The sequence below is a fragment of the Hemitrygon akajei genome, chromosome 1 (assembly GCF_048418815.1).
Source record: "Hemitrygon akajei chromosome 1, sHemAka1.3, whole genome shotgun sequence".
Taxonomy (NCBI): Eukaryota; Metazoa; Chordata; class Chondrichthyes; order Myliobatiformes; family Dasyatidae; genus Hemitrygon; species Hemitrygon akajei.
In genome coordinates, this window is record NC_133124.1 from 83192922 (window position 1) to 83207206 (window position 14285).

A 14285-nucleotide genomic window follows, 5' to 3' on the forward strand; every position below is an offset into this window, starting at 1 on the left:
TGAACCTATCATTATTTTTCTCATTAATAATTAATTGTTAAAAGTGAAACTATACTTAAAAGGTCATAATACTAACAGATTAAATAATTGAATTCATAATCTTTCAAAGAGTTCTCTGCAGTTCCAAAGCGCACATGAAATGCAGATCAATTCAATAATGTATTTAATTCCAGGTTGTAGCAGAGAAAAGAGGATGCCTGGATTTTGGTGACTTACTACCTGGTGGTGGTAAAACACTCTCTCTCAAACTTGTCAATAGGACTCATGCCACCATTCCCCTTCGGCTTGTCATCAGTGCTGTAAGTTTTTTTTCTCTCTGCGGAATAACAGCTTTGGCATTAATCTAGTCATTTTGATTCAAACTTTGAACAATTTCAAAACGTTGCTAACATTACCGATATTCTTGCCTGACCTTAAATGCTTAAAATGTTGCAGTTGTGTTATGAAACAACAATGTCTTACACATGTTACAGAGGAAATTGAACCAAGTGCTGTTGGTTCTCAGTCACATTAAGACCAGACTAAGTAAGAGCAGTGGATTTCTTTTCCTAAAAGAAATTAGTGAATCAGATTGACGTTTATAATCCATTAGTAGTGCAGTCACTATTAATGACCCTATTTATTATTATTCAATGTTATTTAATTAACTGAGCTTTTAAAGTCTCCAACTATCACAGTGGGATTTGAATCTGCATCTGTGGATTGTTAGAATGTGCCTCTGGATTATTACCTGATCAATTTAGCCATTTCTTCACGCAAAACCAATGAGTATAATTTTATAAGATGGACTTTAAGCATTATGCCACATACACTCAAGAACTTTTATAGATGTACCGTGGAGAGCATTCTGACATGCTGCACCACTGTTTGGTATTGGGAGGGGGGGGGTGCTATTGCACAGAACTGAAAGAAGCTGCAGAGGGTTGTAAATTTAGTTGGCTCCATCTTGGGTACTATCCTACAAAGTACACATGACATCTTCAAGGAGCGGAGTCTCAGAAAGGCAGCGTCCATTATTAAGGACCTCCAACACCCAGGGCATACCCTTTTCTCACTGTTACCATCAGGTAGGAGGTACAGAAGCCTGAAGGCACACACTCACTGATTCAGGAACAGCTTCTTTCCCTCTGCCATCCCATTCCTAAATGGACATTGAACCCTTGGATACTACTTCACTTTTTTAATATATAAATTTTTTGCATGATTTTTAATCTACTTTATATACATATACTGTAATTGATTTACTTATTATTATATTCTTCTAGATTATGTATTGCATTGAACTGCTGCTGCTAAGTTAACAAATTTCATGACACATGCTGGTGATAATAAACCTGATTCTATTGAGCTATTCAGGTCTGAGTAGATATTCCCAGATTGATCTGGCTTAGCTACAGTATCTGCTATGCAGTACCTGCCTTTTGACTACAAAGGAAAAGATAACTTGTAGGAAGCTCTTTTAAGAAACTTTAATGCTATAAATATAAACTTAGTCTTTAATTTCATTACCTACGTAACTAATATTCCATTGAATTGACATTGACCAATTTATTCTGTTCTGGTTTAAGATTGAGTAAAAGAAGTACTTTAATAAGCAAGGAATGCTTTCAAATCTCTTGAACTGTGAAACTCAACTCAAAGTAACTTCATCTTTCTTTGGCAATAGGAATCCGTTTTATCTTAATATGGAATTATCTTAGATTTTAATCTTAAAGGCATTTGTTTTTCAAAGGGAATTTGCAAGAGTCTGAGTATTTTTAAGGCAAAGGTAAATAGGTACTTGTTATACAAGAGAGTGAATGAATACCACAGATCAGGGGAATACACAGCTAAAGTTCAATCAGGTCTTGGCAAAACTGAAAGGGCTGAGTGGCTTTTTCCTGCTTCTAATTTCTATATATGTGATCTTTGAGGCTTTCTGGGAAGTTAATTATTTGTAATAATTTTAATTACTTCTATGCTGTGTAGAATCCTGCTGCATGGCGATGTTTCACATTTTCCAAACCTGACACAGTGACAGAAACAGCATTACAGACTGAAAGACTCTCTCCATTGGTGGGTCCATCTGTCATGAATCACGTGCTGCGAGCAAGCTATGATGGAGAGGTGATGAGAAATTCCGTACTTCAGCTTAAAGTATTCTGTGCTGTTAATTTTCAAGATGTCATTGTGCATCATACACTGAAAGCAAGCAATTAAAAACCCAAATGGGATGCCTTTCGTGACAGAGATTTTGTGTACAGAAAGAAGCATGTTATTCTGCATTGAGATGGGATTTTCATGAACTTGTAGATGGAATGTTGTATGCAGTTTTAGTCTCCTTGCCCAAGAATGTGCTTACTGTGGAAAGAGTGAAACAAGGCTTCACCAGACTAATTCAGGGAATGATGATTGTGAATGAATCAATTAAATTTCATTCTCCAAATTGAATTGCATGTAGTTTGCATGCTGTCCTTGCAACTGCATGAGTATATCCTTCCAATATCCAAGCAAGTTGGAAAGTTACTTGGCCACTGTAAATTGCCCCTAGTGTGTTGATAAAGCGGAGAATGTTTGGGGAGTTGAGGGAGAAAGAAATGGGATTAGTGTAACTCTATGCTTGGATGACCAATACAAATTCAGTAGACTGAACAGGCTGTATGGGTTCTGTGACTTTAATCTGAAGGAGCTGGAAGACCACATTGTATTTCAGGTGATCAGAAGCACATAGAATTTCATTTAATGTTATGGCTTGGATTGGTTAACAGACAAAACAACAAATAAACAAGTCCTTATTGGGCTCTGAATATATTCATGATGTAAAGATAAGCCATGCTTTTAAATAATGAAACATGCGCTAAGAAACCAAATGACCATTTCTAGCTTCTATTTTTTATGTTCTTAACTCACAACTCAATGAATGTCTGAGCATAATTGTAGCATTGTTTATGGATGATATGTATAAGTCAATTATTTCTACCTAATAGAGTCCATTATTATTAGCTGACTTCGACATTTCACAGTAATTAGATGTTGTATGGGAGTTTCCATTCATTGAAAAGGGTCATAGTTTTTCTAATTACAAAAAAAAAATATTCTTTTGAGTTGTCACCAATAATTATTGTGCATTAACTTTACAATTTTTAGTTTTGATATGATCTAAGTGTAGAATTAACAATAACAGTTGCTTCTCCAGTTTAGTTAGTTAGAGAGGCAATTTTTAATCCTATCTATCATAGAATGCCCTATTTTACCCAGTTTTAATTGATCATAATAAAGAACTTGCATTTCCCCAATACCTTTTTTAAAAAAAAGTGTTTTAGAGGGAGTAACCACTCCTACTGCTGTCTTTTTGCCAGCTGAAACTCTCAGACTAGTACATACCCTGCGGTATCAATTATTCTCTGGAATGTTTAGATGTGGGTTGTGCTGAGATGCTGCAAGTTTTTATTTTTTAATAGACCTTTTTTTTATTATATATATAGGATCCTGAAAGTCTTGTTGTGTGGGTTCATTTTCAAGCACCGCAAAAATACGTCTATAATACGGGTATGTATATCTTAATGTTTAAGTATTGCTCCAGCTGTAACTGAGATCTTCCAGGAAAAAAAGGCATGATTTGTTTATACTGTACAGAGTGGGTTGTTCCTCATGCAGTGATGCATATTGGAGAATTGTCTGATGGGCATTTAAAATCTGCTGGTTCATACAGCTATTTTGCTTGTGGACGTAGGTAAAGATTAGAGTTTTAGCTGATAAATATCTGTAGGCTTTTTGACTAGCATTATACCAGCATATATTTGTGCAATAGTGATTATTGAATAATGATATTGATTGGGCATTCTCCTTCTTCCCATCACAATTCAAAGTTGATTCTAGTGACTTTATCAACAAACTTGTTCATAAGGCCAGTGATGTTGTGGGGGTGGAACTGGACTCTCTGACGGTGGTGCCTGAAAAGAGGATGCTGTCCAAGTTGCATGCCATCTTGGACAATGACTCCCATCCACTCCATAATGTACTGGTTAGGCACAGGAGTACATTCAGCCAGAGACTCATTCCACCGCGATGTAACACTGAGTGTCATAGGAAATCATTCCTACCTGTGGCCATCAAACTTTACAACTCCCCCCTCGGAGTGTCAGACACCTTGAGCCAATAGGCTGGTCCTGGACTTATTTCCACTTGGCATGATTAACTTATTATTTAATTATTTATGGTTTTATATTGCTATATTTCTTCACTATTCTTGGTTGGTGCGGCTGTAATGAAACCCAGTTTCCCTCAGGATCAATAAAGTATGTCTGTCTGTCTGCCTGTCTAATTACTTGAACTGAGAATAAATAATGCAGGTGATATGAAAGAAAAACATAGGACTTTTTCTTTTGGAAAGGCTTCACTTCACATGGCATGCTCTCAGGTACAGTGCCTTGAAAAAGTATTCAGCCTCCCACCCTTTGCTCACATGAGTGAGTATTATAACCAGGGATTTTGATCAATCTAACTGAGAATTTTTATTTGTGAATCACATGCTCCTTTTTTTCATAGGAGAGCCCCAAAAACAGGGAAAATAGTAAAGCATGAAAAACCAAAAATTCAAAAGTGAAAAGTATTCATCCCTCTTTGCTCAGTGCTTAGTTGAACTACCACACGCAGCTATTACAGCCAGTGGTCTTTTTGGATAAGTCTCTGTTAGCTTTGCACAATGTGATGGAGCAGGGTTTGCCTATTCCTTCTTGCAAGATTGCTAAAGCTGTGCCAAGTTAGTTGGGGTGCGGCATTGGACGGCAGTCTCGCTAGAGATGTGTGATCAGGTTAACATCAGGACTCTGACTGGGCCAATCAAGAACATAATTTTTCTTCATTTGAAGCCACTCTATGGTTGCTCTAGCAGTGTGCCTTTGGTCTTTGTTATGCTGAAAGACAAACTTCCTCCCCAGTTTAAACTTTCTGCCAGAGGCTGGACGGCTTTTATCCAGGATCTCTCTATTTAGAAACATTCATTTTCCCATCAATCCTGACCAGATTTCCAGTCCCTGCTGCTGAAAAGCATTCCCAAAGCCACATGTATCGCTTAGTGTTGAGGCCAAAAAGTTCCAGTTTAGGCTCATTTGATGACAAGTCCTCCTACATCTTTACAGTATCTTTGCAAAGTCTTTATGGGCAAGGATATTTTTTTTAACCAAGGCTGCTACTTTGTCACTCTTCCATAAAATACTCTTTTTGTGCAAGACCTTAGAGATTGTGGAGACATGAACTTAAACTCCAGTTACAGCCACTGACTTATGCAACTCACATAGAGTGGTTGTTAATGTTTAAGCAACAAAGACAAGATTTCCTTTTGTTTAAGCAACCTTATTATTTGTTCACGTTCAGTACATAAGGGATGCCACCTTCTTGCCCACAATTCCCCTTCCAACCCTCGCACACGTGCCCATAACAGGGAGAATGCGCATGCCAACTAAATACTTACATAGCCTAAATGAATAGAACTGAATAATCTCCCATCCATTTATGTACATTAGAAACATTTAAAAAAAATAAATCAATTCAAATGTCCAATTGGATATGGGAATTAGTTCTAACCCTTGATATTCATACAGTTCTTACAGTACTGAATGCCTTCACAAAGTGTCTTCAGCAGCATAAGAGCTGGCGCTCTCTTCTTTGTGAAACAGTCAGCTCATTATGAATTTTCTGTGTTTGGACGAATTCCTTGTTGCTGCTTATCTCTAGATGAAGCCTCTTTGTAACTGACTTTTGGATTCGCCCAAATATTTGTTTTAATGTGGACAGATATTTTTAAAAACACCTAGTGTGGATGCCTATCGTTTTTGCACGAAACCGGCGTTTTCAAAATTATCCGGTCTAGTGTGGACGTAGCCTAAGGAGTGTAACTCACTGTATGGCACATGAGGATTCCATGTGGATTGTCTGAAGATCCCTCTATAGCTTTCATGATGCAGTTGGACTGTTCTGTCAACAGCAAGGATGTCTATCGCTTACACAGCAGAACCTGTCATGTTCATCGTGTTCAGAGAGGCTGGTCAAGGACTACATCTGCAGCATGCTACCACCCAAACTGGACCTCCTACAGTTTGCCTACCAACACAACTGATCGACAGATGGCACAATAGCCACTGCTCTACCTACCCTCCTTATACATCTGGAGAAGAAGGTTGCCTATATGAGAATGCTGTTCTTGGAGTTCAGTTCAGCATTCAACAACATAATTCCATCCAGGCTCAACAGGAAGCTCAGAGATCTCGGCCTTGATTCTGTTTTGTGCAGCTGGATCCTCGACTTCCTGTCAGATCACCAGCAGGTGATAGAAGTGGGCTCCTTCACCTCCACCCCTCTGACTCTCAACATAGGAGCCCCTCTAGGCTGTGTACTAAGTCCCCTTCTTTACTCCCTGTATACCCATGACTGTGTCACCACCCACAGCTCTAATCTGCTAATTAAATTTGCCGACGACACTACATTGATTGGCCTAATCTCAAACAATAACGAGAAGAAGGGAAGAAGTTATCTCTGATACAGTGGTGTCAAGAAAACAACCTCTCCCTCAATGTCGCAAAAACAAAGGAGCTGGTAGTGGATTACAGGAGCAATGGATATCAGCTAACCCCTATTGACATCAATGGATCTGGGGTTGAGAGGGTATAAACAGCTTTAAGTTCCTTGGTATCCCCATCACCAAGGACCTCATGTGGTCTGCACAACTGCGCCTCTTTCACCTCAGACGGCTGAGGAAGTTTGGTATGGGCCTCCAGATCCTAAGAACTTTCTACAGGGGCACAATTGAGAACATCCTGACTGGCTGCATCACTGCCTGGTATGGGAACTGTGCCTCCCTTAATGCCAGGATTCTGCAGAGAGTGGTGCGGTCAGCATCTGTAGTTGGTACTTCCCATGATTCAGGACATTTTCAAGGACAGTTGTAAAAAAAAAAGGGCCCAAAGGATCATTGGAGACCCAAGTCATCCCAACCACAATCTATTCCAGCTGCTACCATCCGGGAAATGGTACTGCAGCGTAAAAGCCAGGGCCAGCAGGATCCGGAACAGCTTCTTCTACCAGGCCATCATTCTGATTAACTCACTTAACTATCGATTTGAGTGTATTTCTATGTTTCATTGACTGTTCTATTTATTATGAATTATAATAAATTACTATGATTGCACATTTAGATTTTTACTCCTCATGTATGTGAAGGATGCAAGAAATAAAGTTAATTCAGTTCAGTCTGAAAGACTGACTTTAGCTGAGAAATGACTGTGTGGCAAAATTTTGTGAACCCCGAAGAATGAATGAACCCCAAAGCCTCCCTCCCCCCCTTGCACGCACAAGCAGCAGCAAAGCATCAACACTCCCCCTTCCCTTCCCCTCACTTATTCCAGCAGGAAGCCTCAGTGCCCACCACTCACCAAGCAAGCAATAAAAAAGCCCCCAAAGAGAGACCATGATCTGCAGTCGAAAAACCATTGCTCACCCAACAATTTGACATGCCACAGGTGCTTTTCCTTGCTAACAAGGGAGAGGGAGGTGTTACACTTTCCACAGTGAGAGGGGAGACCAACAGTTCGCTGTTTCGATTCATAGTCTGAAGCAATGTTCATTTGAGCTCACATGACTCAAGAACCAGCAGAGTTTCCAGAGTGAGAGACTCCCACAGCTGTTCCAATGTTCCGATCTCCCACAGCACTGCAGTTGACAACACCATTGAAGAATCAGGTCCACAGGGGCTGCACCCAGAAGGTACATGGCTTCCAGACTGCTTCTGGAGATAATCAAAAACAGCTGGTCGGTGAGCTTCAGGAGCAGAAACTCACTGCTGTGAAGAACCGCAGTTAGAGTGCACCTGTAGATCATGGGCTCCAACAGGGCCCCAGCCACCTTGAAAGGAGAAAGAGAGGAATTTAAGGTGTTTTGCAGATGAGATTGCAGAAGTCACCATATTGGCTCCTCCCCCTAATGCCAATACTTTTGATATATCATTGAGAGAAGTAGTCAGAGACACTCTAATGTACACGTTGGTGAGTCTTTCTGAAGTTCTTTCATGTTCAGTTCCTCAAAGCCTCCAGCTACCAGGCATGCTTTTGGTGTAATTCTTGTTGGGATTTCTTTCTGGGTGCACACCCATCTTGTAGACACTGTATTTTGGCTAATGTCTCTGACTTCCTCAAACATTCCATTATTACTACTGATTTCATCCTGTTTTGCAGTTTCAAATGACGCCTCCTTAGTTACTAGGACATCTTCATCTTTACATTTCTCAGATGATCCAGCCTGACCTATTCTTGGTTCAGCATGAAGTCTGTCTAACATGAGATGTCGACTGACTCTGCAGTGCCAGTGACCATGGCTGGTTTTAAGTAATTCAAGTTGTACCAACTTTTGTGTATCCCAGTGGCTTTATCTACTCATCCTAAGACTTCAGCTTTGTATGAGATACCAGTATCTTGGTCTACAAATCTTAGAGTTTGTCCTGTTTTAAGACAGAAACTTCCATGTTGTCTTTGCACATAATAATTTCTGTTCAAGCAAGTCTGTTGAGTCCCCAACTGCATTTTCTTTAGCATTATCTGTGCTATTGTTGAGCATCTTTGAGCTGCAATTCCTGCAGCAATGCCTGTGCTATGTGACACTATATCAGGTAAGGGCTTTTCATTTTTTGTGTCATTCTCCATGGAGTTCTGATTGTCTTCCATTTGTATTTTACATGGTCTGGAATGATACACTCTTGTATGTTCTTCCATGCCTCATGAAGACAGCAACTCCATCCTGAACAATGACAACTCCAGGACTTTTTCCATTCTGGGCAATCTGTAATGCACTTTGTCCTGTCTCATATTTCTCATCTGCAGGATGGAGCTGTGCCCTAAGTGCTCTTTGAACACTGCTTCGGTGAAAGCCTTCCTTGATGCATGCAGTGCTAAAATGTGTTTCCCAACCCATTAACTCCTTGTTGTGTCCTCTGGAGCAGGTGGCCTATCAACGAGTACAGAGAGAAGGTTTGGATTTTGGCCAAACACCAGTTGATACGAGCTATAGCCATGTACATTGTATTCTTCACCATAAGGCCCCAGTCAAGTGCTGTATTCCGATCACAGCCATTGCTTTTCTTTACCTTCAGCATTATTTCAGTGAGCGTTTGGTTGTGTCATTCCGGAAGTCGACTACACCAAGGACTGTGTGCCACTTCTGTCTTTGTTTCAATGTTAAGGTTCTCTGCCATATCTCTGAATTAATTATTATTATGTTCACCATCATTATCACTCAATCCTTTCCGAGGTTGGCCATACACACTTATCCAGGAATAGATGGAGATTTTTAACTATCTCTGGGGTCTTTGTGCTTACAATGCTATCAGGACTGAGATGTGTGAACTCGTATCTCCACATCCATAACCACATTCTTTGCTGTGATTTATATGGGTCTATGGCTGCTGTTTCATTTTGTTCAGGTCCTAGTGGTAGACCAACTGCAGGTTTGGGCTTATGTTTTCCAAACTTTAAGCATGTCTCACAGCTATCAATTATCTGCTTTAGAAAGGAAAAATAGTCTGTATCTCTGTTTTCTGAACTCCTGCGCAGTTTGACGACTATCAGTTGAAGCATGTCCAGACTGCTTGAGAAGCTTGAGCAACACTTAGCATTTCTCATCTGAAGTCATGTTCTCTGTGATAGTTAGTACTTCATTCTCACATTGATTCTCAGTAATGTCCAGAGCTGGTGAGCTCAAGAGACACTGACTGTTGAAATATTGTTGCTTGTCTTACCCCAAATCCATTACTGCCCTCACTTTCTTCTGCGTAATGGAATAGTCACTGGTACTACCTTCATTTTGATATAACATTTTGTCTGTCCTATTTTTTTAAATGGGAATTTTCACTCTTTTAGTGGAATGTACAATCTTTTCAGCTCCAAATTTGAATGCTTTGTAACTGTGGCGTATCTGTGTTCACTTCATGCGCTTCATTCTAGTTTAGTTCACTTACATAGTTTTCAAGCCATTTTTCTCCACGCACTACATATGCATGCTGTATCAATAGTAGCAAATCCTAGAGATTCTGTCATCAAAATCTCTGCATCAGATGTCTCTGCATTAGTAAGTGATTCCTTTTGCAAACAATGTTATATGACACTCTTCTACATCTTCAGATGTTATTTTCTTCATCTAGCTTAACTTGTTTGGTTCTGTGTGAACAGTTTTTTTGCCTAGTGGCAAGTACTTTAACGAACTGCATATTTTGATCTCCTGCTGTAATTGTTGAGTGGATTTGTACCAGGTAATGGTACCCTCATCAGGTCACTCTGGGACCTACGCTTGCTACACTTGTTGCTGCACAGTAGGCATATCATTTCCTGATTCAAACTAATTCCGACTGTTGCTGGGATCCGATTAATTGGAAACCATCCTCTGCTACCACTGTTGATGCTCAAATGACAAAGGCAAGATTTTCTTTCATTTTAGCAACTTTATCTGTTCACATTCAGTACATAAGGGCTGCCATCTTCTTAGCCACAATTCCCCTTCCACCCTTCACATGCATGTCCATAACAGGGAAAATGCACATGCCAACAAAATACATACATAGCCCAAATGAACAGAGCTCAACAACTTTTGGTGTCATGGTGGCCTCTTACAGGTGCCGGAGATGAAGGTTAGAGGGGCAGTGTGACTGGTTTCATATTTATTCCACTTTTTCCACAACAGACTGCAATGAGCTCCAAGGTATGTTTAGTACCTTTGAGGTGGTCTTATACCCTTTGTCATGAATACTCTTGTCTTCATTTGTTAAAAATCAGCCACACTGTTGGACCTTAGAGAGAGGGGGGGGGGGAGCTTCAGTCTTATGAATTCATTGAAAACAGGTGATCCTCCAATTTGTTTTACATCAACAAATTGGATGAGTTGGTAAGGTAATACAGTATATTGCTCTTAAGGAAAATATGCATAGTAATTACAGAGGGGATGAATCCTTTTTCAGCTCCACAATTTTGATTTTTGTTTTAGTTAATTGTTGACAGGTTTTGGAATTTTTATTTTGATTTGACATGTTCAATATTTTATAGACTAGCTCAAAAAATCCTACTTCAATATATTTTAAATTTAGAAAATGAGACAAATGTGAAAATAGTTTTGGGGGCTGAATACTTTTTCAAGGCACAGTAAATAAATTTAAATCTTGCAGCTGTCTCTGCCTCAGCAGTTTCTTGCAAGCAATGAAGAATTGAAGAAGCTACTATATTTGACTTGCATCCTTCTTGCCTCTTTAACAGCTAATTGTAGTCACCATCTTTTTTGATAATCAGCTTATCTCCGAAGTTTAATATTGTGCTGGCGAGCTTGGATGCAGATGCCCTTTGTCGAAAATCAAGCCAAACGTATTCATTGATTACTCATCTTCATTAAAACGCGTTAACATGTCAGTGACTGCCTAGTTTTAGACAAAAGTGAATCATTTTAATCGTTAATTACTGGTGCCTCTTTTTTTGTCATTGGACAGTGGACCATATCACTGCAGGGCGAAAATATTTGTCATTTAAGGCAACCAGAATTACCAATGTAATTTCTGTTGATTCTTTGAAAAACAATTGTGTTGATCAGATTCCTTGTCACACAATTGGTTGAGATAATTACTGGTCTGTGTTTTGCTGGCAAAAGACTACCTACAAGTACATCAACCCACACCACTCAAAGCCACTGTTCAGCTGTCTGGGTGTGGTGAATCTGTCTTGCTGACATGAAAAATCTTGGTTTCCAACACAACATGAAAGAAATAAAAACAGGAACTGTTAGAAACACTCTGGAGGTCTGACAGAACAATTAGAAGATAAACCTTTAATGAACAAGACAAAGACCTTCTGTCAGAACTGAGAGGGAGAAACCAAGTTAATTTTATATTACAGCAAGGATGGGGAAGGAATAGATGTAACAGAATTCTCTAATTAATAGGTTAATGAGGGCACAAAGCATGAATGAAGGATTATAAAAGCTATGAAGGAATTGGAAATGAAAAGTACATAAATGTAAAAGCTGTAAAGAACTGTAGGAATTTTAGCAGGTAAAGCTGTTGTGAATCATCCATATCTAACATCATGTCAGTTTTCCTTTTTCCATAAGCACTAAAATGGACAGTTTTGATACAAACGCATGGATCATCCTTCATTTATGCTTAGTATATCAGATTTATATCAGTATATTGTATCAGTATAGTATATCAGGTTTATAAGTAAGTATAGAAATTAAACATATAATTGACCCCATATTGTCAGTAATGCAACAGTTGAACTATTTTCTTTTACTTGGGTAGTGCATGGAAGTCCTGCAGAGGCTATATTAGAAATTTCTTAAAAGGATATTAGTTTTGCCATGAATTAAAAATAGAGGCTCTTTTTGTTAAGAGTAGATTAAATGACGGCCAAATGGGAAAGCGTAAACTTTTTCCTAAGGGTAAATTTGAGGTAACTGTTCTTGTGGAAAGATAAATAGTTCAGATTGATATTTTCCATATTTGCTATTTCAACATTCTGTTTCAATCTTTCTGCTTTGTAATATTTTACTTCTGAAATGTTTCTTTCTGGAGAATTTCTTTAAAAGGATAAAATAAAGTTAATATTAATATGGAGGATTTTTAGGGAAGGGAATGTACTCTAATAACAGTGAATATAGATTGATTTTATTTTTTATCAGATGCTAAACAGGTATATTGGTGCAACAGAATAAAATCAATCCATTTCTAAAACTTAAGACGCGCACAGTATTGTTTTTTCCCATCATTTATTAAATTTTAACAGCTTTGAATCAACCCCTGAAACATTGAATTTTACAGCAGTAAATATTGTAACTTTTGTTTCAGACCCTGTCGGTGTACCAGAGGAATACTTGGCAAGGATCGATGTCGAAGTTGATACTCCTGGCCCCAGCAATGTTATTAACAGCATACCACTCTGTTCCAGAGTTGGAATTGTCAGAATACATGCTCCCAAGCACCTGCAAGTATGCTGGCATTAATACTTGAAGGAAATATTTTGCTTTGGGTTTTATGACAATGTAGGGTGCAGAGCTTTGCCAAAGTAACATTCATAACCTTTTCCACTTCCACCAGCCCTATTGATCTTTAAGGAAGGAGAGATCAAGTTCAACTAGCATTCATTGTTAAACAGACAATACTGCAGATGTTTGCCACAATGTTTGGATTAAACTGCAAGTGCTCAGAGGTTGGACAAAGTAGAGTTGTTTCCTCTGGACCAGTGGAAACAGAGGAGACCTGATTAAATTTTATAAAATTGTGAGCTATAGATAGACAGCTGGTATCATTTTCCTTGGGTTCAGAATTACTAATACTAGCAGGCACACATTTTAAGTGAGAGCGGAGAAAATTTAAAAAAGGGTGTGTGTGGCTTTTTTTTTAACAGCACAGTAGTTGGTGCCAGGTGTGATGGAGGCAAATGAATATGCAAAGAATTGTGGGGCATGAACCATGGGCAAGCTGAAGGAATTTATGTAGTTAAGTGTCATTAACTAATTTGGACTGTATGGCTTGTTCTTGTGTTGTACTGTACTGTTCTGTGTTCTCGTTGTGCAGCATTATTGCTTAATTACAGTTGTGGTTTATGTGGTTTAGGGTACTGTACATTTTGTAGACCTAAATATCCATATGAACTGTAAATTGAAAGTGGTAGGACATGGAAGTGTGATTAACTATGTATATGTTGCAAAACTGATTAGATGAAGTGTGAGTGTAAACTTGCGAGGACCATAACATGGATCTGTAAAGGTTTCTGCAAGTATGTAAGAATGCTAGGGTTTGTGGTTCATGGAAAGGGTACTAGAGTGCAAAAGCAAGGAGGTCTTACTGCAATTTTACAGGAATTTGGGGAGACCACTCTTGGAGTATTGTCTGCAGCCTCTTTTCCTGGGGGGGGGGGGGGGGAATGAAACATACTTTTCATGGAAGAAATATGGTTAAGTTCCGGAAAGGTACACAAAATGGGGCATTACTGCATCAGGAGAGATTTGGATCATCATAATTTTGAACACTTCATTCAAGCTCTCCCTCAGCCTCTCTCCATTCCAAAGAAAGCAAACCTAGCTACCAGTGTTTTCTTCAAACTTAAATGCTCGATTGCAAGCAAGATCCTAGTGAACCTCCTCTGCATCCGCTCAAGTGTAACCATGTCCTTCCTTTATGAAAAGTTATTTGCTTGACAAAGCTAATTTGAGGGCTTCTTTTGGGCTAGTTCCTTGTTATCAAACCTTACTTTGTTCCTGGGTCTTCTAAAACTAAATTGCTT

The 14285-nt window shown here is 39.0% G+C and overlaps 1 protein-coding gene across 4 annotated transcripts in view; it reads left to right on the forward strand.

The window, feature by feature from the left end:
• cep192 (centrosomal protein 192) overlaps positions 1 to 14285 on the forward strand; it is a 200383-nt gene that overhangs the window by 114702 nt on the left and 71396 nt on the right. For all 4 annotated transcript variants that reach the window (XM_073046717.1, XM_073046708.1, XM_073046697.1 and 1 more), the window contains 4 exons: positions 174 to 299; positions 1969 to 2106; positions 3465 to 3528; positions 12848 to 12987. In XM_073046717.1, the coding sequence (XP_072902818.1) occupies positions 174 to 299; positions 1969 to 2106; positions 3465 to 3528; positions 12848 to 12987 (468 nt within the window). The remainder of the gene's footprint in view (positions 1 to 173; positions 300 to 1968; positions 2107 to 3464; positions 3529 to 12847; positions 12988 to 14285) is intronic.